At 32.8% G+C, this 27,252-nt stretch overlaps 1 protein-coding gene and 3 non-coding genes across 4 annotated transcripts; all 4 read right to left on the bottom strand.

Annotated features, from left to right (window-relative positions):
• Positions 1 to 2,785: 2,785 nt before the first annotated feature.
• Positions 2,786 to 9,476, bottom strand: LOC140052479 (heparan-alpha-glucosaminide N-acetyltransferase-like). Its single transcript, XM_072098087.1, has 18 exons — positions 9,428 to 9,476; positions 8,984 to 9,117; positions 8,604 to 8,722; positions 8,377 to 8,498; positions 8,000 to 8,069; positions 7,688 to 7,745; positions 6,968 to 7,086; positions 6,557 to 6,633; positions 6,267 to 6,297; positions 5,971 to 6,116; positions 5,206 to 5,324; positions 4,729 to 4,850; positions 4,412 to 4,547; positions 4,251 to 4,334; positions 3,964 to 4,038; positions 3,778 to 3,848; positions 3,313 to 3,425; positions 2,786 to 3,134 (listed from the first exon to the last, which is right to left on the bottom strand). Exons 1-18 carry the CDS (start codon positions 9,474 to 9,476, stop codon positions 2,956 to 2,958), a joined length of 1,824 nt encoding a protein of 607 aa, XP_071954188.1. The 3' UTR covers positions 2,786 to 2,955.
• Positions 9,477 to 14,206: 4,730 nt separating this feature from the next.
• On the bottom strand, positions 14,207 to 14,278 carry Trnad-auc (transfer RNA aspartic acid (anticodon AUC)). Its single transcript has one exon. It is a non-coding gene; the product is annotated as a tRNA-Asp (tRNA).
• Positions 14,279 to 14,933: 655 nt separating this feature from the next.
• On the bottom strand, positions 14,934 to 15,005 carry Trnad-auc (transfer RNA aspartic acid (anticodon AUC)). Its single transcript has one exon. It is a non-coding gene; the product is annotated as a tRNA-Asp (tRNA).
• Positions 15,006 to 15,297: 292 nt separating this feature from the next.
• Trnad-auc (transfer RNA aspartic acid (anticodon AUC)) lies at positions 15,298 to 15,369 on the bottom strand. Its single transcript has one exon. It is a non-coding gene; the product is annotated as a tRNA-Asp (tRNA).
• Between the last annotated feature and the right edge of the window lie 11,883 nt (positions 15,370 to 27,252).

Raw genomic sequence — 27,252 nt, 5'->3', positions numbered from 1 at the left:
CAGTTTCAACCTCACTATCACGACATTCAACAGCATCACTATCATCAAAGTCATCATCACTATCAAAATCAACGTCTGTACGGCCAAGGTCATCTTCGACATTATCGCCTGGTCAGATAAGTGCATCCGCGTCGTTGTCCTCCTCAACAGCGTTATCACCCGGTCAGATACCAGCATCGTCGTCATCACAATGGCCAGTGTCATCTATTAGTAGCTACAATGGTTCTCCGACAAGTAACTCAACCACGTCAACAAAAACCGTTGGTAACAAGGGAGATGCCACTTCAAAACATCTTGATCAAATACTGCCGCATGTGAAGATCCTGCCTAGATCGAGTGTATCCAACCTTAGCACTCCTGTAGAGCTTGGTCATGGCAGCTTCGGTCGCGTTGACTTGATGTCGTCAACTCTGTATCCAGGAAATCTAGTTGCAGTCAAGACGGCATTTTTGGAGAGGTACGATAATGCTGATGAAGCGTGGTCCGAAATGGTGATAGAAGCACGTGTTATGGCGTTGATGAATGACCAACCTTCAGTTCCTCGTGTCTTGGGCGTCTTTCGCCAAGCCAATGTTTGTTGCATGGTGCAGGAGTTCGTTGGAAATACTCTGACCCTATCCAGTACAACATTACTGAAAGCAATGCGAACTGGACAGCCGTCATTGAGTGAACTTGATTGCATTTCCATGACGAAAGAGGTGACCACTGCCCTTAACATCATGCACCAGCGAGGAATTCTCCATAATGACGTGGCAGCAAGGAACATCCTCATCAACCACGATGGCATCTGCCACAGAGCGAAGCTATCAGACTTCGGCATGGCTAGCACCCTACAACACCCAAGGGAAAACACCCAGCTAACATTCAAATCGTCAGCCGAAGTGATTAAATACCACTTGGACAACCGAGAAATCGCGCCAGAAAAATACATTTTCGGTGCCTGCAACTCAGTACAGAGTGACGTGTATGCTATCGGTTATGTAATCAAATGTTTAGGAGTAGCAATTCAAAGTAGACAGATGGTTGAACTCGGAAAGGACACTACAGCAGTTAAAGGACACTACAGCAGTTAAAGGACACTACAGCAGTTAAACCAGAACATCGACCTTCATTAGATTTCTTAATAAACAAATTAGAAAAAATAGCAGAAAGTGAAAAGAGAAATCGACGTGTATATTAAATATAATTTTAATCAATATTTTAATTAAAAGTAATCATTGTATTAAGTAATTAAAATTTTTTTATAGGATAAATTTAATAACGATATTAAAATAATAATAAATAAATAGTAATATAACAATTTTAAAATGTAACAATAATAAATAATTAAAAATCGATTTTAATCTCTAATTTACGTGTTTTATATTCAACATTATTACAAAACATTTACCAAATACATTTTGCGTTGCTACTGGTAACTGGTAAGTATTATTTATAATAAAGTAAGTACACACAATTTGTATTATTTCTAATGTTCTAGTAATGCATTCAAATGCCTTAATAGGTATGTTTAAATAATACATTTTTAAAAACCCATAGAAATAATATAACAGATTTGTCAATATACTGTAATATATTGAGAAGCATGAACAGTTCACTTCATTTACGCCTAAAACTATTTACTTTATATTAATTAAGGTATTTTTTTTAAAGAGTTTACGAATTATATATGTACAAGATCGACAACCCTTTTACCCATTATAGGTAAATTTTTATGTAAGCCTGTTCGACAAGAAGTCAATATGATGTTTTCAAAATTTTAGGTAAAAACAATCAGCATATTTTTGTACAATTATGTTATACCGAAATGTTACAGACTTCTTATAAAATTATTATTTCTTTTTATTAAATGCTTGCCGATTCGAGGGATTACTATCACAGCCATCGATATGAAGACAAGATCTTTTCAGAGCGGCATTTTTCAACATTTTAGGTAAAAACAATCAACATATTTTGTACCTTTAACGATTTGTATATAACGTTATTTATTTCTTTTGTAAAACTATATCTAACAATAATATATAATATTTTGTATATAACGTTTATTCATTTCTTTTCATTAAATGCTTGCCGAATCGAGGATCTACTACAGTATCACAGCCATCGATATGAAGACAAATTGATGTTCAGAGCGGCATTTTTCAACATTTTATGTAAAAACAATCAACATATTTTGTACCTTTAACGATTTGTAGTATATAACGTTATTTATTTCTTTTGTAAAACTATATCTAACATCAATATATAATATGTTGTATATAACGTTTATTTATTTCTTTTCATTGTTTGCCGATTCGAGGGACCACTATCACAGCAATCGATATGAAGACAAAATCATGTTCAGAGCGGCATTTTTCAACATTTTAGGTAAAAACTATCAACATAATAATGTTGTACAATAACATTAATATATAATATATTTGTATATAACGTTATATTTTTTGCATTACATTCTTTCCGATTCGAGGGACCACTATCACAGCCATCGATATGAAAACAAGATGATGTTCAGAGCAGCATTTTTAAACAAGAAGACAAGATGATGTTAGCAGCATTTTAAAACAAGAAGACAAGATGATGTTAGCAGCATTTTAAAACAAGAAGACAAGATGATGTTAGCAGCATTTTTAAACAAGAAGACAAGATGATGTTAGCAGCATTTTAAGTAAATCAAAAGTGTTGTAAACTATCTAATATATGTTTACAAACGTTAACATGTACTTGTTTGTAACCCCATATGCCCTTTCACGCTAAACCTTTAACCGGCCGTCACCTGTAAATGTAAATTACCCACGTTGTTATGAAACACGATCATTGTCGGATTTTAATTTCGTGAAAATATCCTAACAAATATACAATCAATACATTACAACTTTGATGTTAACTGCTTAACTTTACAGAATCGTTAACTTTTAACTTTGCGATTATGATCATAGCTAACATAGCCTTTCCCTATTAAATTTTAAGAAAAAACTTAATAGTATAGCAATGATAAGCAACCAGAACCCAGATAGAAGTGCCTATAAGGTTCATGGCCAGGTACTCGGCATGAGTACCCTTGTAAGGAGCCCACGACAACGGAAAATATCCAAAGAAAACTTCATGACTCACGTACAGTAGAATTGAATTCATTCCTAAAAATAAAAGAATATTATTTCAAAAAAGATGTGATTAAAACAACAGTAGCCTAACCTCATTTATATTTTACTTACATTAACTCAGTTTCCTTGACCACTTTACATATTACTTATACTACTACCCACACATCACAATAGGCCTAACTTAATTTTTTATATAAGTGTAATTGTTTACCAGCGTAGTAGAATGGGTTACCGGAATACCAGGGTTTGACATCTATGATATAATAAAAGAATGCCAGTAAAATAAACGCCATCGAAGCGAGGACAAGAACGTACGTCAGAGACCTATAAAATAAATAACATTATATATTATGAAATAATATATGCCAATATACCTAGCCAACGACATATTCAGTTAGTATTTGGACTCGGCCTTGTAGGCCTATTTCATAATAATGTCCTGAAGCGGCAATGCAGCTTAATTTAGTGATTATCATACTTCTTTAGGAGCCTACGGATCTTAAGGTCCTGTGTTCAAATCCAGGTTGATGAATATGTTACATTACTAGGCGGACCATTTTCTAGCTAAAACAGCGCTACGACATACAACACTGCAGAAAAACTATGATTTTGAAAAACAGAACAGAATAAAGAAATGTATTATTTAACTGTAATAGAAAATGTGGAGTAGGCCTACCATAAGTTTTTATTGACTGGAATCCACCCATCGTCTTTTGATGCTTTACACAGTATAGTACCTATCGCACCCTGAATGTAAATACAATCTGTATGGTTAATACAAATGAAGAAACTAATGTATTCTAAGTGGGTCTAAAATATTAGGCTTATGTGTAAATTATGTAGTACTGATAGTGATACATACCGTAAGAATACCCCAAATTACTAAACGCGACAATCTCTGACCGTTTCCTGGGAAATGAAATATAATCTTTCCAGCCTGAAATGTAAACAGCATTACAGCATCTTTTTTAATTTGCAATTTTGTGACCATAACATTAATTAATTCATTAGAGACAATGTACTATTATTATTATTATATATATATATATATATATATATATATATATATATATATATATAATATGTCGTTTTCTGTACTATATTATGAAGATACAATAGTTTTTCTATTGCAACTGCAATTATTTTTACCTGAAGTCCCAAAAAAGTCATGAAAATTGAAGTAATTGAGCCTAGCATACCCTCGGGATCGTACGCTCCTGTGCCATAGACAGCCTAAAAAGAACAACACTTTAATGCCAAACGTTTAGGCCTACTATAATTTAATGAGCCATAACACTATTCAATACTACCTGGCAAGTTGGATATTGGTAGATATGGTCTTCACCAAAGAACCATTTATCAATATATCCGGCAGCACCACCAGTACACAGACTATAAGAACTATTCTTTCCATAGATCATATCTCCTCCGGGTCCAAGATAGCCACTATTAAAAAAGATAGACACACTAAATTTGATGCGCTATTTCAAATTATGTTAATTATATGACATAGTTGTCATTTTTCTGAAACTGAATTGAGATACCGTGTTCCTTTCAAAATATTTTTTCTGTGTTTAGACTTATTCTAAAACTTTCCAAATACCAAAATATAAATAAAGATACTTACGTTGGGCATCCAGAAACTGGTAGTAAAAACGTAAGACATGTATGCGTTACCAGCAGTGCAATGATGACCAACCACTCAGCCCAGTAATCGAAGACATCGGCCACATAACTGTACCAGTTACCCTAATAGAAGTGTACAAAAACTATTTGAAACCAACCTGTTAATAAAGTTGCCCTTTACATCCTATTTATATTTGAATACTGTGCGTAATACTCAAGTATTTGTATTTGACTTTAAAGCATCACGTTGCCTGCAACTATTCATCTATATAAAATAACTTCAATTCATAGTGTCTATATCCAATCACGTCACACTGTCTATGTCCAATCACGTTACGTGCTTCTGTTCTACAAATACGCCTCGTAATGCTTACGTCAAATCAAATCACGCTGTCGACATCCAATAATGTCACTTCACGTTTTTTTTTTTTTTCGTTTTTTTTTTTTAAATTACTGAAAATGATAATAATGAACGTACCTCTGACACCTTTCGTGTGGCTTTTGCGAACATTAATTCCAAGATTGCAACAACAAAATACGAAATACTAAATCTCTGAAGAACTCCCGGAATCCTTATAAAATGTAAATCGTTATGACCTTGAATAAAGAAACACGTTATGGCAAATTTAACAAGACATCAATATTTAGAAGAGACGACAAAGACACAAAAAGATGACAAAGAAAGACGAAAAGATGACGACGAAGACACAAAGAGATGACGAAGAAAGACAAAGAGAGATTAGGAAGAAAGACGAAGAGATGATGAAAAGATGACCAAGAAAGACAAAAACATGACAAAGAAAGACGAAAAGATGACGAAGAAAGCCAAAGAGATGACGAAGAAAGCCAAAGAGATGACGAAGAAAGCCAAGGAGATGACGAAGAAATGATGAAGAAAGTCAGATAGCGAAGAAAGAAGACGAAGAAAGCCAGAAAGCGAAGACGAAGAGATGATAAAGAAAGCTAAGCCAGATAGCGAAGAAAGACAAGGAGATGACGAAGAAAGCCGAATAGCGAAGAAAGACAAAAATACGACAGAGAAAGCCAGATAGCGAAGAAAGACGAAGAAAGCCAGATAGCGAAGATCAAAGACGAAGATATGACGAAGACTAAAGAGGGCCTGTTTCTCGTTACCATCAGCTCAAAGTCAACTGTTGTTAACAATAAAGATTTAAATTAATTTTAAAAAAAGTACGTTTTGACTTGATTGGAGATACAGTACACAAATAAATAATTTCATTACCTCCAGCAGTGTTTAGAAATAGACCAAGCAGAAAGAGTATGATTGTTCGACGAATTATCTTCTTGAAAATTTGAAGCTTGGTTATTCCTTTGGAACGCAAAGAATGCTGGGATAGAGTTATTGAAGTTCCCATAATAAATACAAACCTACGAAAGAAGTGTATTGGAATCATTAAAACACGAGTAAAACTCGATATTACACAAGGAAGAGTAAATAAGATAAGATGATGATTTAGTATACTGAAATAAGCGTCACCATGTGCCAAAATTAAAAACAATGTTAAATTGATTACTTACCAAGGGAAAACAAGGTCAGCTACTGTAAGACCTTAAAAAGAAAAAGATCACTTGTATATCAATGAATAAACGGACAAAGCGCATAATTGATATCTTTACATTATATTTGATAATTGTATTTCTGAATAGTATCAATTGTGAAGAATCAGCGACGAACCATATTTTGTATGACGATATAGAAGCCACACTGTTATTTTTTGCTTCGCTAGTAGGCCTACAGGTATGTTGGTACAATGGGACTATCATTCATAAGATTTACTTTTGTTGCATTATTTACAAAATTAACTAACCATTCCATATGCTGTGTTCAAAATACCAATATCGTCCTCCACCATAATTAACAAAAATCATTATTACTAATGAGAGACTATATAAAAAAAAAGAAACGCCATTCATGTTTAAATCAAGAATATTAATCAACGACACTTTGTGTATGAAAGATAATATAACATAGAACTTCATAGTTAAATTAAAAAAAAAAATCACAATCACAGTTGTGTACATGAGTCGATAGGAAGAGTGGCAGACCTCAACGTAGAAGACGGACGTACAGTCTCCTTCGTCTACGGTCCCGAAACGAAGGCACTCTAAACAAAACATATCATTTAAGGATAAACAATAGTAATAATTCTTATATTTTACTGTTTTATTCTCCCAAAAAAACATACATGCGTGGCGCACAAGAACAAAATTGTCTTTACCCTCTGAATGTGTCCAATGATCTCAATCGTTTCGTCCTTGGTTTCTTGCCACTGTTAGCGCTGCTTTGTTCAGCCTGAGAAGTTTGTTCTTGTTTGAGATGTTCTAGCGAAACCGTTGCCTGCATATATTAAATTGTTCAATTAAAATGTATTTTGTAATTATTGTTGTTGATTATTTGTACTGAATGAATTAAATGGCTGGACATGAGTGTAATGAATAATGGATAAGTATTGTATAAGATTACCCTCTCTCAAAGCGCAGTGGACCGGATACTACACCTAGAATAACTTCCATCTCCCTCCCTTGCTGTCCACAACCACAGGGGATAAGTACCACTCGGACACCGGGGTAATCCTTTACTCTTCCGAAAGATGCACTGTGTTTAGTGTTCGCAGTGTTCCGTTCCATAAAACGGAGAAACAGGTAGGTGTGAATGTAACCTAAGAGATGGTGCATGTACGTAACGATAACCAGTTACGTCATTAGTGGACAAATCACCTGATACAATTATAAGAGCGGTATCATTTTAAGCGACAACGTACAAACAGGATGCATTATTCGGTTTTGCAGCAATTGTCATCCCACATATGGTACCGTATAGTCTCTGCTGACAATAATATACAATGACCTCTTTATCAAAAGCTTAATTATTGTATCAGCACATAATAAACTAATTTTTGCATCAACATGTTACTGTTACTCTAGAATGGTATACTTACATTGTTGTTTAGGACATCTGATCCACAACAACAACATACTTTATTTACACACTTGTGTCTGAAAATAGAAAAACTTATTGTATTGGTAGGCCTATATGCGGTAATACTTGGTTCCCACTAGAGACAAGGACGTAAGCGTAACGTAAGTGATTTGGTCAATCACAATTGATGGAATATTTGAACTGTCGCTTGTCATTGGTCAACTTGGTCGTCTACGTTTATTGTTTGGTAACAGGGTCTCTCTGATTAAACATTTGAAATTATGGATTTTACAAAATGATATAATTTTGTAAAAAGCATTACTACACCTACCTTGAAGCTTGTTTTAATGCAATATACAAGCATATGAGACCAGCATATATTCCAATTGCTACAAAGATTGCTGAAAATATAAGTTATAAGATAAATTACTGTAAACCTGAGAATTTCAATATGCATACTGACACTAGCCAACAAGTAACAAGGGTCATTTAGGTAGGGTTGTTACCGCTAACGACAGGAGCTCATTTCGAAAAAGTGCGCAGTAAACTTTTCCAATTTCGATTATTTACACCTTGTTGACACACAATATTAAATTTAAGCCTATCCTGTAAGCTAGGTCCTAATCATTTGACAAACTACTCACTATTACAGTTTGTTATTTAGTATTGTAAATAATAAAGAAGAAATGTGCGATTTTCAAAACTTACGTGTAGCACTAAAATCTGGTTTCTTTAAAACGTCAACAACAAAAATAAACTGATATTTCTCATCAATTTCAACTGAAACGTTGTATTTTCCATTTTCACCAAAATGATATCTAAAACTAACACTGAAAGGGTATAATTATTATTTCTGCGTAAATAAACGTATGACCTGAATGGTGCTTTTTAACGTTAATGAGGAGTAAACAAAACTTTAAAAAATAAAAGTTTACCTTGTATTACTAGTTGTGTTGTATTTTTCTTTAACTTGGAATAGCATTGGATACCTTGTATCAACAAGTAATTCAACATGTTCCATTGACAATAAATCCGAAACAAATAGCGACTTGCACTGCAACAAAACAGAAAAGTATAACAAAATCAACGACTTGAAATGATCTGATTGTTTAAGAACATATAACCAACAATGCAATTTTACTCTTCCCTGATATAACTAAAGTATAGTTGACCGATTGGACATCAACGATCAAACCGTCAATCACAAACTGGTCAATCACAGACACCACGCAATGAAACACCGCGCAATGATCTAGAACCACTGCCCGCATATAAATCGAAAGGTTGATGTTCAAAACAGCTCAGACGTTGTTACCTTATAGCATTCAGTTGTCTGTGCCCAGATTTCTGCATCGTATACCAAATTCGACACAAATTGAACCACGGCTGTATCAAATGTTACCTGATGTATCTCTAAGATGTCTAATGGTTCAGCAATAATCACGGAACCTGTATGTAGAACAGATATTGGTCAATCAGATATTAAGATGAAATAAAAGTACTTACTTATTATACTTTATTATAAAAATAAATAACCTGGTATATGTTAGGCCTATAGGTTAAATGTGTTTTGTAAACTATATGCGATACGTTACAGAAAAATGCTACTGTGTGTATGTAGCACCCAACCCCTTTTCTGTTTGTAAGCCTAATTAGCAGTGGACAAAGTTGTTACACAATCATATCATTACAACACGAAATAATAGGCATACTGTTTCGATTGATACAATACATTTTACTTCTTGAAAATCGCACTTACTTGAAAACAATAAAACAAGAAGGCATATTGTAATTGAAAGTTTCTTCATTGTGATACAATTTTGTTTCAAGACCAGTGACTTGATGTGTTGTTTTCATGACCACGTTAATAATACTTACTATTATTATTAAATAGATTACTAGTATCTTACCTTAACACTACAAATGAGTGCAACGTCCACTGCAATCAGTTTATAAATTGGGTTCCCACTGATAAACGATACAGATAATGATGATTTACCTATATAGTCTACAAACTAGCAAACTTGATCAAACATTATTTGCAAACTCTCAGTTTGCAGAACTACAGTAATTCTGTCCACCTGCACAATTATTACTGTTATTTGTTTCGTTGAGTTTACAAGTCTGGTCTGCACTGATAAACTCTATCAAACCTTATTTGCAAACTCTGAGTTTGCACAACTACAGAATTCTGTCCACACGTGCATGTCACATGCACGATTATTATGCTATTTGGTTCTTTGAGTTTACAAGTCTTTGTAAACTATTTTTTTTAAATCTGGTCTGCACTAGTAAACTTGTTTGCAAACTCAGGATTTGATCGAGAAAAGTGGTTACGTTTGCCTTGTAGAATTCAAATCTGTAAACTTGTTTGCCCAAGTTTGTCAACTGGTCTACACTTAAGCATGCTTGTGTTGAAAAGTCTCGTCTTTTCATGATTTTGTCAAGAAACGTTTTTAAAACTTTGCTAGTGTAGCCGAGTTTACAAATGTCCGCAAAATGCGGAAAATACGTTGTATACACATTTTACAGTAGTTTGCCTACACAAATTTGGTAAAGTTTTCTCAGTTTTAGTGACACACAGTCATAATGGTACAATCATAATAAAACAATAAAGTAAAATTGAAAGTAAAAAAAACACAAATAACTAATTTAAGAACTTGGCCTTCCAAGTTTTTATGTTGTAATTGTCTTTAACCTTGAAACAAAATCAAAGAAATAACAAAGTGTGTAGATAACAAGAAAAATATAGCACAAATACATTAAATTACACTTACGATTGAAAGGAGAAAAATACTTTACTTGTAGAGAGTCATATGACTAATAATGTACGTTTAATTATAACGTCATGTTGGTCATTCAATCCCATACTCCTTTGCTTTCTCAAGTGGTGATGTATTTAAGAATCTATACAAACAATCTTACGTTATGTAATTTTGAAATCACAAATGCACAGCAGGCTACATGTACGATGCTGAGATCCGCAAATATTCTATTTTTAATAACTTTTCACTACAAATTTATTGTTGGTAAGTATTAATATTTTTTCTATCCAAACACGTGGTTTAGATTTTGACGATAGCTCTTTCAATGATAATCTTTATTTTTAATTTTGTGGTGTAATCATGGTAATTATATTAAAGAACTAGTCAAAAACGGGCTCTATATTATCGGGTAATAAAAATTAAAATCATTAATTTCAATTTTTTAATAAAAAAAATGTTAACACTGAAAAAATATAGATTGATACCATTAATATAATTAAAGTGTAATCAATATGGAGTCAAAATTGAGTAACTGATGCTTAATCATATAAATATATTATTCCACGTATAAGTTCATTCTGTTTTGTGTGTCGTGTGACTAATGCGCTTATATATTAATTATTATTAAGGTTCACTTTGCTGTAAATAATAATTATAACTTATATGGCCTATATATCATGTGTTCAAAAACATTATATAGATATTTCATATTTATTTACAAAATAACTAAAGTTACTACGTCATGCATAGCAATGTATTAATGTAAAACAAGGCCAAAAGCCATTAAGTCGCGTGCTACAATGCATAGTGATACCGGACCGACAGACAGACCGACAGACCGACCGACCGGCATAGTGAACTCAAAAGGCATAATTTTGAGAATTTTTTAACTTTTTCATCCAAAACGTGCGCAAATTATCCAATTCGACGTGCTCGTATGACGTAATTTTAAGTCGAAATTGTTTAAAAGTTGGTAAAATTATTAGAAAAGGCTGCAAAAACATAAATCACGCGAAAAAAGTATGTATTTAACGCTACGTGCGCACCGCGCGCGTAAAAATTTGCGGGCGTATGGGAATTTTTGACATGCTCAAAATGACAAGAAACGCGTAGAAAGTTGATTAAAAATTAATTTTGCGCATTTTAAAATTTAAATGCGCGTGCGCGCGTAACTTTGTGTAAAACACATTTTTTTCCAACAGAAAGTTAGCGCCTGATATAAATTAAACTTTTGCAAAGTTTCAATTTAAAATGTTATTTGGTTTTTGACCTATGTTAAATACGAGAAAATCGTTAAATCGCGCGTAAATCACGTTGCGCAACTCTAACGTCATTCACAATAGGAGGTCCACAATTTCACGTAAATGATGTTGACATCAAAACAGTTCAAAAAGTACAGAAAATCAATAAAACGCATAGTGATACCGGACCGACAGACAGACCGACAGTCCAACCGACCGACATAGTGAACTAAAGAGTCGCGTCCACGCGACTAAAAACTTACATTCTATGGTACATTCAGAAACATTGTAGATATTACGGTACGTTATAATTTGTATTATGCATTAACCAGTGAGTATAATCACAAATAAATTAAAATATATTTATAGAATAATGTTCACGCAAACAAGTCACTACTTCTCCTATTCACTAATCAAATAATGGCCCAAGGTACACTTATTAATCAGTTCATACAAAAAACATCTACAATTTCACTATGATTTCCATTAGAAAAAATGTCTCGCTTATTAAATCCTTTCGTGGCTAATTGATGTTTTATTAGCGTAATTGTTAAGTTGAAACACTATACCATACTAATTTGGCCCATTCAGATACTTATATAACCTTGGTTGCTATTGATTGTAAGAGATTGTTATAAGTGTTGATCGAGGTATAGAAAACCAAGTGCATCGTGTTATACAGCAGTACAGTTCATTACTTTTGACTTTTATATTATTTTCTTCTACATAAGATACATATACCTAATTGTTTTGTACTAGACAAAATGAAAAGCACATTACGGTACTACTTTTTTTTTTTTTTACAAGTTAAAGTCCACAATTTTGAAGTTATCTCCTTAATTTGTTTTTTTATATGTAACAGACTATACCTATTGATTTTGGGAAAAAATATCGATATATTGATGACGTCATAAAAGCCGATTAAAATCTTTTTTTATGTGTGTTTTTATTGGCCGAAAATTAATAGCATTTCGCCAAAGATCTTTCTTACCCTTTAAAATCTTTTTTTTGCAAGTATTTCACTCTCAGTTTCTGAGCGCTTGATTCATTTCATTCCTTCTTACTTGCATACATTAAACAATATAATTCAAATTTAAAATCAATGCGTACATTTAGGATACAGCCAATGGGCTGATTTAGTTGATATGCTTTTACTATTCCTGTAAGTATTGATCTAGGAAAAAATAAGATGTCAATCATGGTAAAATTTCAGGATTTGAGATTCGTAAAAGTATGTTGTTATACAGTATATAAAAATCATATCAACCAATATTTACAATATTTTTTAGTGTCTGGTGGATGTCCATCTACTTGGCTTGCATTTGAAGGAAGCTGTTACAAACAGTTTACTGGTAGTCCGCAAACATGGCACAATGCAAAATACAATTGTGGAACACATGGTGCCACCTTAGTATCAATAACGTCACAGGATGAGAACGAATTTGTGCGTTTTAACGGATTGTGCCAAGAATACTGGATTGGTCTTAATGATATTAATTATCCAGGCACTTGGAAATGGGAGAGTGGTGTGGAAACAACGTACTTGAGTAATAAAAAATACATTCTATTTATGCAATTTAACTTTTTGTTTATGTTTGTACGAGGTGCTTTTTTTCAATGTATTTTGTAAGAAACAAATGTTGAAATTAAATTACTAGCAATTGAATTTGAATCTGGGGAAAGTTACAAGTATATATTATAACAGTTCGTCATTATCAAATTACGTTTATTAACGAGTTCGATATATATATATATATATATATATATATATATATATATATATATATATATATATATATATATATATATATATATATATATATATATATATATATAATCAATGATGTTGCGTAGCACTGTGTAAATTATATATAAATCATACTGTAAATTATAGAAACAGTGCTCATATTCGGAACATGATCTCATAATCGCGTCGAGCATAGCTCATTGGCGAAAGTTCCGTATTTTTTAGTTGTATGAAAAAATGTCTCTGGCTGGATTCGAACCTGCAACCTCTCGCTTACAGGGCGAGTTCCGAATATGAGCACTGTTCCGAATATGAGCACTGTTTCTATAATTTACAGTATGATTTATATATATATATATATATATATATATATATATATTGAAACGATAAACATGAGGAAATCTGTGAGAATGAGAAAAAGTCGCCCCAACCGAGACTCGAACTCGGACCGCCTGCTTGATATGCAGATGTCCTAACCATTAGACCACTGGGGTTTCATGGTATTGTTCGAACTCGATTTGATAGCGACTCTTTAACATTCTCGGCGTGGTACGGCGGAACAGCACTAGTACTCAGTTGTACACACGCGCAACAGAGATCAAATTGATACACCCTCATCTTACAGTATTTTTATTCACGAGGCGGGATCTCCGAAGAGATACTTTTATATATATAAACACAGTAGGCAAAGAACATTAATTCTAAACCGCCCGGTGATATACTGAAATTTAATTAATTAATTTGAAACGATAAAGATGAGGAAATCTGTGAGAATGAGAAAAAGTCGCCCCAACCGAGACTCGAACTCGGACCGTCTGCTTGATATGCAGATGTCCTAACCATTAGACCACTGGGGCTTTCATGGTATTGTTCGAACTCGATTGGATAGCGACTCTTTAACATTCTCGGCGTGGTACGGCGGAACAGCACTAGTCCTCAGTTGTACACACGCGCAACAGAGATCAAATTGATACACCCTCATCTTACAGTATTTTTATTCACGAGGCGGGATCTCCGAAGAGATACTTTTATATATATAAACACAGTAGGCAAAGAACATTAATTCTAAACCGCCCGGTGATATACTGAAATTTAATTTATTAATTTGAAACGATAAAGATGAGGAAATCTGTGAGAATGAGAAAAAGTCGCCCCAACCGAGACTCGAACTCGGACCGTCTGCTTGATATGCAGATGTCCTAACCATTAGACCACTGGGGTTTCATGGTATTGTTCGAACTCGATTGGCTAGCGACTCTTTAACATTCTCGGCGTGGTACGGCGGAACAGCACTAGTACTCAGTTGTACACACGCGCAACAGAGATCAAATTGATACACCCTCATCTTACAGTATTTTTATTCACGAGGCGGGATCTCCGAAGAGATACTTTTATATATATAAACACAGTAGGCAAAGAACATTAATTCTAAACCGCCCGGTGATATACTGAAATTTAATTAATTAATTTGAAACGATAAAGATGAGGAAATCTGTGAGAATGAGAAAAAGTCGCCCCAACCGAGACTCGAACTCGGACCGTCTGCTTGATATGCAGATGTCCTAACCATTAGACCACTGGGGCTTTCATGGTATTGTTCGAACTCGATTGGATAGCGACTCTTTAACATTCTCGGCGTGGTACGGCGGAACAGCACTAGTCCTCAGTTGTACACACGCGCAACAGAGATCAAATTGATACACCCTCATCTTACAGTATTTTTATTCACGAGGCGGGATCTCCGAAGAGATACTTTTATATATATAAACACAGTAGGCAAAGAACATTAATTCTAAACCGCCCGGTGATATACTGAAATTTAATTTATTAATTTGAAACGATAAAGATGAGGAAATCTGTGAGAATGAGAAAAAGTCGCCCCAACCGAGACTCGAACTCGGACCGTCTGCTTGATATGCAGATGTCCTAACCATTAGACCACTGGGGCTTTCATGGTATTGTTCGAACTCGATTGGATAGCGACTCTTTAACATTCTCGGCGTGGTACGGCGGAACAGCACTAGTCCTCAGTTGTACACATGCGCAACAGAGATCAAATTGATACACCCTCATCTTACAGTATTTATATTCACGAGGCGGGATCTCCGAAGAGATACTTTTATATATATAAACACAGTAGGCAAAGAACATTAATTCTAAACCGCCCGGTGATATACTGAAATATATATATATATATGCTCGACGCGATTATAAGATCATGTTCCGAATATGAGCACTGTTTCTATAATTTACAGTATGATTTATATATAATTTACACAGTGCTACGCAACACCATTGATTTATATATATATATATATATATATATATATATATATATATATATATATATGTATATATATATTATATTAATCGATAATAATAGCGATCATGTTTAGACCCACGATTCTCAACATGTCGGCCTATACTAAAATGCTGATTCCCCGGTGATGACGATTCATCATCAACAATTCAACAATATAGTAAATGCATCCTCTATCAATAATTTTAAAACCCATCTTGAAACACACTGAAAACCCCACAGCCTAAAGTTTGAGCCATATAACCAAGATGATCAAAGAGGGACTCACAAACCTTAACAGGTTTATAGTCTAAAGGTCAAGGTAAATCAAGGTAAATAATGATTATAATTTTAAATCATTATTCTTATTGGTATTATTAATGCCATTGTAATATTGTTAACTATCACTGTTATTTAATTTTAGACTGGATACCAGGAGAGCCGTCTGGTCCAGCTGATTGTGTAACATTTTACTGTAGTGATGGAGCTTGGAGTACTTACGGATGTAACAATAATCTAGACTACCTTTGTGAAATAGGTTTGTACACTGAGAGACCCATGTTGTAAACATAAACTATTTAATCTAAACAATAGGAAATGATTATGTCACTATAAAATGTACTAAACTATATATTATTAACTATATTGTTTATTATTTATAGGGCCCTATTTCAATTAAATTATATTGCAACATCTGCAGCTTAATTTTATTTGTACAAAACAAATTAAGCTAATTATGAGTTATCCTCAGTTCAAAATTTCAATAGGAATTTATGATCTTTATTCTAAATTAATAGTTGGACCTCCTCTAACAACAGAAGAAGAATCCACCACTTTGAGACACACTACCGAAGGTATACTTATTTTATTGTTAAATGTCTAAAGTTTTTAAACGGTATTAAATAATTACGTAGTTCACATTGTGTTATAATTACATGACAAATTATTTAATACATACCTTCATTTGATAGATTCTGAATCGACGACATTACTCCCCACCACACCTGCTGTAACGACGCTAGGTCAAACAACAGAAGGTATGTAATGTACTGTACCTGTAACAATCGACTATACAATGAAGTAATTTATCGATAAAGTAGTCCGAAAATTAAATGTATTACTTCTGTACATACAACTTATTGTAACACTTTACTTACCTACTTACTTATTTGATTTATAGAATCAACGACACTTTCCCCCACTACAACTGCTGTAACAACGCTAGGTCAAACAACAGAAGGTATGTAATGTACTGTACCTGTAACAATCGACCATACAATGAAGTAATTTATCGATAAAGTAGGCCGAAAATTAAATGTATTACTTCTGTACATACAACTTATTGTAACACTTACTTACCTACTTACTTATTTGATTTATAGAATCAACGACACTTTCCCCCACTACAACTGCTGTAACAACGCTAGGTCAAACAACAGAAGGTATGTAATGTACTGTACCTGTAACAATCGACCATACAATGAAGTAATTTATCGATAAAGTAGGCCGAAAATTAAATGTAGGCCTATTACTTCTGTACATACAACTTATTGTAACACTTACTTACCTACTTACTTATTTGATTTATAGAATCAACGACACTTTCCCCCACTACAACTGCTGTAACAACGCTAGGTCAAACAACAGAAGGTATGTAATGTACTGTACCTGTAACAATCGACCATACAATGAAGTAATTTATCGATAAAGTAGGCCGAAAATTAAATTTATTACTTCTGTACATACAACTTATTGTAACACTTACTTACCTACTTACTTATTTGATTTATAGAATCAACGACACTTTCCCACACTACAACTGCTGTAACAACGCTAGGTCAAACAACAGAAGGTATGTAATGTACTGTACCTGTAACAATCGACCATACAATGAAGTAATTTATCGATAAAGTAGGCCGAAAATTAAATGTACTAGATGGCACGCTCGCTTCGCTCGCGTACCATCTAGGTCGTGCCCACAGATGGTTCTCGAATACACAGTATTTCCAGCGAGAAAAAAATGGAGATTTCAAATGTACGTACCGCAGGACTATAATACATATTGTCGTTTACAGAAACGAATAAATATACACAATGATTTATGTAGTCAACCAAAATTAGCACCCTGGGAATTACTTCCGAGAGAGAAACAAAATGAGTCAATTTTTTTTATTTGGACTCATTTAAACAAACCCAATTTGTGTTTTGTATGTAACATTAAGGGTTGAGGGATGGGGGAAGAAGATAGGTACAAAGAGGAAACATTTTAAAATATATTCTTATCCACTCAGGAACGAAATATTGTTTTTAATGTTTTATAGGCCTATAAATAATATACCACTAAATACAGTAAAACATTTACGATTTAATACGGTACTTTGTTAAAACTCTCACTGTCATAGTCGATTGAAATAGTAAAGTACATGTAACGATACACCACTACGACGTTTATATATTTTTAAATTATTAATTAATACAAACGTTGAGAAGCAACTGTCAGTAATAACGTTTATTTATTTGTATATTATATGTTTATAATCTAACAGTAGGGCCTACCCACACTCACAGTAATAAAGTTTATTTGTATATATTTTTATATTACTATACATCTAACAGTACCAACACTCACAGTAAGAAATTTGCGATTCAAATTGCCATCAAAAGTTGTTAATACCTTAACAGTATTGTACAGCATTGCAATACTATTTATGTTTATTCTCCAAGGGGGCCCATAAATCTAAATCTATACCTCTATGGTTAAACCAAATAATTTGGAATGTTCCATTCATCACAAATCAATGCATTTGTAAAAACGTATATTAAATGTATCAAAATAGTATTTTTTAAAGAAAATCGGCCTGTCTTCAACATTATGATGCTGTACTCGAACTGTTCAACCGGTTTTCAGCTATTAAAAACAATTATCGTAGGAGGAGATAGGAAAATGCGAAGCCTCTTCGCATTTTTGTGGCGGGTATTTTTCAAGATGGACATCCATTAGACAGTGTATACCACGATCGGAAAACACCCCTATTTGGGGCAAATCGTTGAACCTAAATTCGTTTTAATCGTCAATAACTAATTATCTAACTTAATTTAATTAGTAAACAGGGTTACATCAGGTGGTTAAAATCAGTACCGAAAGTGCGAACCAACTTTATATACCATCGAGTAAAAATTCTAGAAGTAAGGCGCGATTTACCGAATTTTGCCCTTACGTAAATTTATATATAGATTACTTCTGTACATACAACTTATTGTAACACTTACTTACCTACTTACTTATTTGATTTTTAGAATCAACTACACTGCCTCCAACCACACCTGCTGTAACGACGTTATGTCAAACAACAGAAGGTATGTACTGGTAACATTGTTTCTTTTGTCAGAAAATTAAACGATGACAACTTATTAAATACTTTTATCTTATCTATTTATAGATTTAACAACACTACTCCCGACCACACCTCAAGCAACAGAAGGTTTGTAGCAAAACATTTTACATGTTAAAAGTTGATAATTGAAAATAATGTGCCTTTAGGCAATTATATTCAAGAAGACGGAAACTTTAGGAAAATATTTTCTCGCAGAAGCTTATAGTTTGAAGATGGTTTGAAAAATGGGAATTTGTAAACTCGGACTGGACATGCGCAAACCGCAGAGTACATCTTGAAAAAGAGAGTATATTAGAAGTATGCAAACAGTAATATTTACGACCTGTTCAATAAAAAATGTTTTCATTTTGGCTGTCAAAATAAGACGGGTATAATACCATCAATTTATCATTAAATAATGGTCAAAACAATCCTTCCTCTATGGTATATTTTTTGACGAATGATGTGTATGTTTGATTAGTGAGTATACCTTTGTCGAAATAAATTATAAAAAAAGCATCATTTAATGAAGAAAGAACCATCATTAAAACTGTCAAAAAGTCGAGCGGCTTTTTTTGTTTCTTGTTTTCATTCATACAAACAAAATAATCTCATTCAGAATACTATTGTTGGTATTTTGATAAAGTTTGCGGTACACTACGTAATTCTGAAAATAACTGTGAGCTTTCTTGACGTTCCGATCAACATGCTTCGATCGTCAGTAGTCAAGAAATTGTGAATAAGATTGTTATAATTAATATCTTGATGTATTTTAGATTTAGTTAGTCCATACACTGCAAGATTGGTGTTTGTATCGACGACAAAGGCAAGAAAATGTCTGACGGAAGGCGCCCTGCGCACACTGACTGTACGTGCTCATCATTCCACTCAAAGTGTTCTACGTTGTTTTAAATTCTGTATTTCGACACCCGGTTGTGCGTCATTCCAGATACAACGACAGCTGGGTACGAACTCTTGTTTTGCCCTCGAGGATCATGGACATGCACCGTATACAATCAATGTAAACAATTGCAGTTTGTTTGAAATAGTTTAATTTGTTTTGCATTTTAAAATTAAATATAGAGTGCAATTGTCTTTTTAAAGTGTTCTTTTAACATTCTTTTCTTCTTCTTTCTTATAACACGTATAGGCCTAATTAGAACAAAAATATGTTTATATGTGAATACGTCTCCTGTCTGCACAAATAAAGTGCAGAGAGGAGACCAATTAAGTTTTAAAGTTTGACGGCCAACCACCCCCGCCTCATCATCATCGTGTCATGCAGACTGTATTATAGTTTTAAACAGAATTGATATACCTTGAAATGTTGTATACTGGAAATGTATCTTGTAATAAATTAAGATTGGCATTTTTTAAGATACTGTATTGTGATAATTAGATTTCGTTCATTTTCACAAATTTACTTTGATTGTTATATACATACAAGTTGAATCTAACATGGAAAAGGGAATATAATATGAAATAGACATAAACAAATCAATTTTAAAATTAGGTTCTTTTTAACTATTTAAAAATATAAAAAGAACAAATCGATATTTTATTAGGTGAAATGGGCCGGGGCGCAATATTTCTTTTCGTACATAAGTAGGGGACCCCTCATGAAACGTCACAAAGTAAACATGAATAAGGTGTGACGTAAGAAATGAGCTAACTACAATTCGCTAATGTCGAGCCATAAGAAAAGTAATATTATTATTTTCTATATGTTAGTTAAAATTACAAAAGCACGAAGAAGAATTATGTGAAGTATTGATAATATGTTAATGATGCAATTTTTTAATGATTGATGAATAAATGTGGTTGCCTATCAAAGTAAAAAACACACTCGTTTGCGTTCCTAATATCCCCCTGGGATCGCAATAATTCGTAACGCCAATGCTTGCGGGTCTAACGGACGAACAATTAAAGATGTATTGTCCAAAAACATGAAAAATGAAGATTAATTAAATCAGACTTTGAATATGTTATTTTGTAGTTTCAATAAAGTTAATCACTTCTGTAGAATAAAAAATCACGTTTTCACTTATAAAATGACAAAATAAATGATTAAATTCAACCAAAAACACATTGGCTGGTAGCCAATTTGACAATTTTTTGCTTTAAATTACAGTTTTTTCAGGTAAATACATTTTTTTTTCGATCTAATTTTTTGTAAAAGTGGATAAATATTTAATATGTTACATTAAAATGACATATTCAATTCAATTTTCAGGGGGACAATATATCTTTAAAACATATGTTATTTATAATATTACGGTTTTACCAAGAATATCGATTTGGATGGAAAGTACGGCCAAAGAGAAGACGTATCTACTTCAAAATGATGATTTAATGTGTTTTTTTATGTTTAGATAAACAGTCCCATGCTCCTTTGCGTTTAAATGCTCTTACCAACATTAAATGTTTTAATCATAATTAGTTGTTAGAAGGATAACTGGAAAAGCTGGTGTAATCATCTACAGCAAATACTGCCATGCATGATAGAACAAAGTTTGAGCGATTAATAATCGTAGTCATTTTAATTTCTTTCCATGGCAATTTTACGTTAGGTAAGTTTTTTAATTTTTACTAATATAATTGACTCACAGTTTACAAACTAATAAAATAATGATTGTTTTTTTATTCCAATGATGGACTGTATAAATACTATTTTTGCTACTCCGCCATCTTAAACAGTAATTATTGTATACCATTTAATGGCTTTGATGTAAACCTATACAGTAATACATTTAACTATCGATTTGTTTTAGCTGCATATTCGTTACTGTATGCTAAACATTTCTAAATGATGAGTTTATCGGACACCGGTGTCGGAAAGAGAGCGACTGTAAACTACCTATCGATAAAATAAAATACTAAGATATGCTTAGGCCTAAAATACGTAAGCGGTAGCCATGAGAAACGTGTATTAAGGCTGTTATTTTGTAATAAAAGCTTTCTCAACCAACTCTGTATGAATTTTATTTAATAGTAATTTCTTTTTGATGACCCAATACAAATATTGGAATAAATACGTTATTCTTAAGTTCAACGTATCTATTAAAAAAGAAATCCTATTAAACTCTGGTATGTTAAGGTGGGTTTGTGGGCCCGTTATTTACCCGTAACTATAACCCCCAAAAAACAAAATAATTTATTTTCATTTGTAAGAAGCTTCGATTCTACATATATTTATAGACTCGCGCGCCTTATTTTTTTTCATGGGCGTAGCCTTCGCGCGAATCATGCATTAAGAGAGAGGCGAATAAATTTACTGTATACAAGTTTACATACGAAAAATGAGTTAAACATGAATTGACGTCCAATATTTCAACTTATTAATCTATTCTTTTGATTCCGCTCTTATAAACATTAAATGGCTGGGATATTATAATTTCGTGCAGTTACAATACACTGATTTAAACAGACTGAACGTTGAACATCAGGAAAGTGTTGAATTGCACTTCACAACCATTAGGCCTTCGTAATCATATAAAAGTAATAATGATCAAGGCTTATCGACTAACAATAAAACACTTTGGTTTGAAATAGAAGAAGCTAATTACTCCTTGTAACGTTTTTATTACTCGGGTACCCGAGTCTAGGACTCACTCATCTTCTCCTCCTCCTCCATCTGGACACTATTGAGCAAAAAGTACGATTTATAAAGTACTACTCCTCCTTTATTCGTTGTAGTACTGAGATTTAGCATAAATATACTACAGGGACATGTCCTCAAAGCTATAGAGCCGGATTTTTTAATTTCAAACCGGATGCGCGCAGCCATATCACGTCTCGAAGATGGTACCGTATAGCCGTATTTGGTAGCGAGGTAATTGATGTGTATGTGACATTACATTCGGTCTTTTGACGTCATTACAGCTGCTTGTTATAATTGATGTTTAAACATACGTTATTCCTACCAGCTTGGTTGTCTAGTCAGCCTTGGAAGATATTGATCCAAATTGTCTTTGCAAGTTCAGTTTATTAAAAATATCGAATATAATAATCATCATCATTTACACAGCAAGTAAACATGTTTACGCTCCACGTTTATCATTACAGTATACAAGTTAACAAATGCGCTAATTAATATGCTTTATACCGACACGTACTGGAAGTATAAATTCAATCAATATCAAATCAAAAACAAAAAACTATGATATTGAGATAGACAATACTACGTACGACAGTTGGCCGAGATCTGAACACGTCAATAAAAGTTATTTTAAGCATGGCTGATCACATTAGTTCAAGTTGGGAGAAGAGAGACGGGTGGATGGGAATGTCTGTCGAAACCCTTTACAAATCCTATTTTTTTCAGGAAGTGGATGTACGAGTCCTTGGGTTCCTTATGCTGGAAGCTGTTACAAACATGTTTTGGCAAGTGGCACTTGGTCCAGTGCAAAATCAAGCTGTCAATCGCATGGTGCCAACCTTGTAACCATAACATCTGCAGGGGAAAATACGTTTCTGCAAACTATCTTACCAGGTTGCTATGGATTTTGGATTGGCCTTAATGACATCACTGTGGAAGGAACTTGGAAATGGGAGAGTGGTGAAGGAAACGTTTATGAAAGTAAGTATTGATGGGAAGAGTAACTCTTCACACATGGTATTGTGCAATAATGCTCTTTTAACTTCAAATAGCTATTTGGTTTAAAACCAGCGTGCCGACCACTAATAACTCGTAAAACTATAAAATATATTAATCACTTAATAAACAACTTTAGTGATTACCATGGGGGTGTCACGAAACCTATAAGATCACGAAAGTTAAGACCTCCTAAGACCTAAGATCATGAAACCTAAGACCTAAGATTACCAATAATTCTCTCTCGCACCTGCCATGTATTTTAACTCTAAATTTGTTAACTAACTTTATCCTGAATAATACCACACCTTATAATTAGATAAAAAAAAAATCAATAAAATAACAATACATTCTTTAAATAAATTGATGATTTTACGGACGTTTTTTTCATGCGAATTTCGCATAGGCCTACTCTATTTTCAATATTTTGTTTCTATGGAACGCAAAAAAAAACAACATTAATAGAGCTACAAGGTATCTGGAATCCATCTATTTAACTAATTTTTTTGTGAAAATCATGTTTAATTCAATATATTTTGTCACTGTCAATACAAATAAAATGTTACTGTTGATAATTTACACGGTTTCGTTAACTTTAAAAATAAAATCGACAAATTATTCCTATCCCCTATAGGTCGCCCTTATGACTAGGCCTAGGGTAAGTAGTGATGCTGATTTTAAGATCGATTAATATTCTTTGAAAATAGAGAAGTATCAGCAGTAACATATTACAGTATTTTTATTGACAAAGTGACAAAATATATTGAACAAATTAAAGGTGCATTTCACCAATAAATGCATTCATGTAGACGCCCTCTATTATTGTTGCTCCTTTGGCGCTCCATAAAATTAAAATATTTAAAGTTGAGTATGCGAAAGAAACACGTCTGTAATTTTTATCTATAAACAATACTTATATATATTTATTTATTACTTTTTATGTGAATCTCTTTTATAAAAGTACTCATGAGGCCTAATTCTAAGGTGTGGTATTCAGAATAAAGTTAGTAGAATTATTTTGAAGTAAAAATATAATGCAGGTGCGAAAGGGAAATACCCCTTGAAACCAACACAACGGAGTAAATATATCAAACAATTAGAATTTGTAATCTTAGGTTTTGGGTCTTAATTTTTGTGATCTTAGGTCTTAGGGGGTCTTAGCTTTTGTGATCTTAGGTTTTAGGGGTCTTAGCTTTCATGATCTTATGTTTCATGACACCCATACAATGGTTCTAATTATATATATTAATGTTTATTATTGCTATTATAAATTGTTATTCCTTTAGGGTGGATACCAGGTGACCCGTCTGGTGCACTCTACTGTGTAGTCTTTTTCTGTAGTGATGGACGTTGGAGTAATATAAATTGTGCCACTTCAGCTGGAGCCTATGTTTGTGAAAAAGGTTTGACTTTAATACACGATATGCACGATCTATTATATAATAATAATAACAATGATAATAATAACACTGATAATGATGATAATCGTGATACAAAATCTAATGTGTTCACATGTCACGCCTGGTATCTTAACCTAACCTTCTTTGGTACACCACGTTTGATACAAATGAGACGGATTTGTCGATGACTGGAAAAATAATTATCATAATGTGCACTGAGAATCACTACCGCGCATTACACCGTATGAAGACAAATTTTCATCTTGTTTTTAAATAATTATTGGTCTTCAAGTCTCTCTTAATATTTTCTTAATAGGGTAAGCAATTGTGTTTGTCCATCTTATATGAGATGTAGGAGAAGATATGAAGTACTCCCATTCAAGTTTTGGAAATAGTCACACACTCTTAAATGACCCTTTTGTCGAAACGTATACAAATTGTCGTTAATAAATATTTTAGTTGATGTTAGCTTTCAATCTAATTATAGGCCTGACATTCTCAACAGAAGAATCAACCACGTTGATACAAACAACCGAAGGTATACATACCATTTTTTGGACTGGATTTTTTAATAAAGTTAGTTAGAAGTGTTTCTTTGAAAACTGAAGGCTTTGTCCTTTTAACCAAATACTTTATTCCGACTTCAATGTTAAGCTGTGTATATTTTGTTTTACATCACACTGTAAGAAGCTATATAAATCACATTAATGGAATTTATCAAAACCATTGTTAATAATAGATAAATTATGTTATAGTTCGTCTTTAATGTTTCTTTTTAATTAATATATGTAATTTATTTTTATTAGTTTTTTCATAATATCTATATTTAATTGTAAAGACAACAAGATTCTCATCTTTTGGGTTCTAAATTTTCTCTTGTCATTATTATTTTTGTTACTTTTTGTCTTTAGACGTAAATAAATGTTTTTTTGACTTGAATTGAATCTTCTATAGAACCAACGACAGCTCCTCTAACCACTCCTTTTGTGACAACGTTAGATCAAACGACGAAAGGTATGCCTATGTATATTCGTAAATCAATGAATCAATCAATCAATGAGTTAGTTAAATCTAATAAGTAACTGCGTTTACTTTTATAGAATCAACGACACAAATCTCGACCACTATGATGACGACGGTTGACCAAACTACCGAAGGTAATTCATGTACAATCAAAATGTAAATATATCAGGCCAATTGACCACCAGTCAATTAATCAATCAACCAATATATATAATCATCAATCAATAATCTTACTTACAATAACCTGTATCAATAAATCAACCAATATATATAATCATCAATAAATAATCTTATTTACAATAACCTGTATCAATCAATCAACAAACCAATAGATATAATCATCAATCAATAATCTTACTTACAATAACCTGTATTAGTCAATCAATCAATCACCAAATAAATATAATTATCAATCAATAATCTTACTTACAATAACCTGTATCAATCAATCAATCAACAAACCAATAGATATAATCATCAATCAATAATCTTACTTACAATAACCTGTGTCAATCAATCAATCAACCAACCAATATATATAATCATCAATCAATAATCTTACTTACAATAACCTGTGTCAATCAATCAATCAATCAACCAACCAATATATATAATCATCAATCAATAATCCTACTTACAATAACCTGTGTTAATCAATCAATCAATCAACCAACCAATATATATAATCATCAATCAATAATCTTACTTAAAATAATCTGTATCAGTCAATCAATCAATCACCCAATAGATATAATCATCAATCAATAATCTTACTTACAATAACCTGAATCAACCAACCAATAGATATAAGCATCAATCAATAATCTTATTTACAATAACCTGTATCAATCAATCAACCAACCAATAGATATAATCATCAATCAATAGTCTTACTTACAATAACCTGTATTAGTCAATCAGTCAATAAATCAACCAATAGATATAATAATAAATCAATAATCTTACTTACAATAACCTGTATCAGTCAATGAATCAATCAATCAACCAATAGATATAATCATCAATCAATAATCTTACTTACAATAACCTGTATCAATCAATGAATCAATCAATCAACCAATAGATATAATCATTAATCAATAATCTCACTTACAATAACCTGTATCAGTCAATGAATCAA

The sequence above is a fragment of the Antedon mediterranea genome, chromosome 6, assembly GCF_964355755.1.
Source record: "Antedon mediterranea chromosome 6, ecAntMedi1.1, whole genome shotgun sequence".
Classification (NCBI taxonomy): domain Eukaryota; kingdom Metazoa; phylum Echinodermata; class Crinoidea; order Comatulida; family Antedonidae; genus Antedon; species Antedon mediterranea.
Note: the sequence above shows the minus strand (reverse complement) of the source record. Positions and strands in the feature narration are given on the sequence as shown.

Bases quoted from the DNA above. Each gene is read 5' to 3' on its own strand.
- LOC140052479 (XM_072098087.1), bottom strand. From the start codon at position 9,476: ATGAAGAAACTTTCAATTACAATATGCCTTCTTGTTTTATTGTTTTCA. The intron at 8,723-8,983 runs GTAACAACGTCT...GTTTTGTTGCAG, and splicing joins AGACAACTGAATGCTATAAG to TGCAAGTCGCTATTTGTTTC. The intron at 6,117-6,266 runs GTAAGTAATCAA...CTTCTTTCGTAG, and splicing joins GCTGACCTTGTTTTCCCTTG to GTTTGTATTTATTATGGGAA.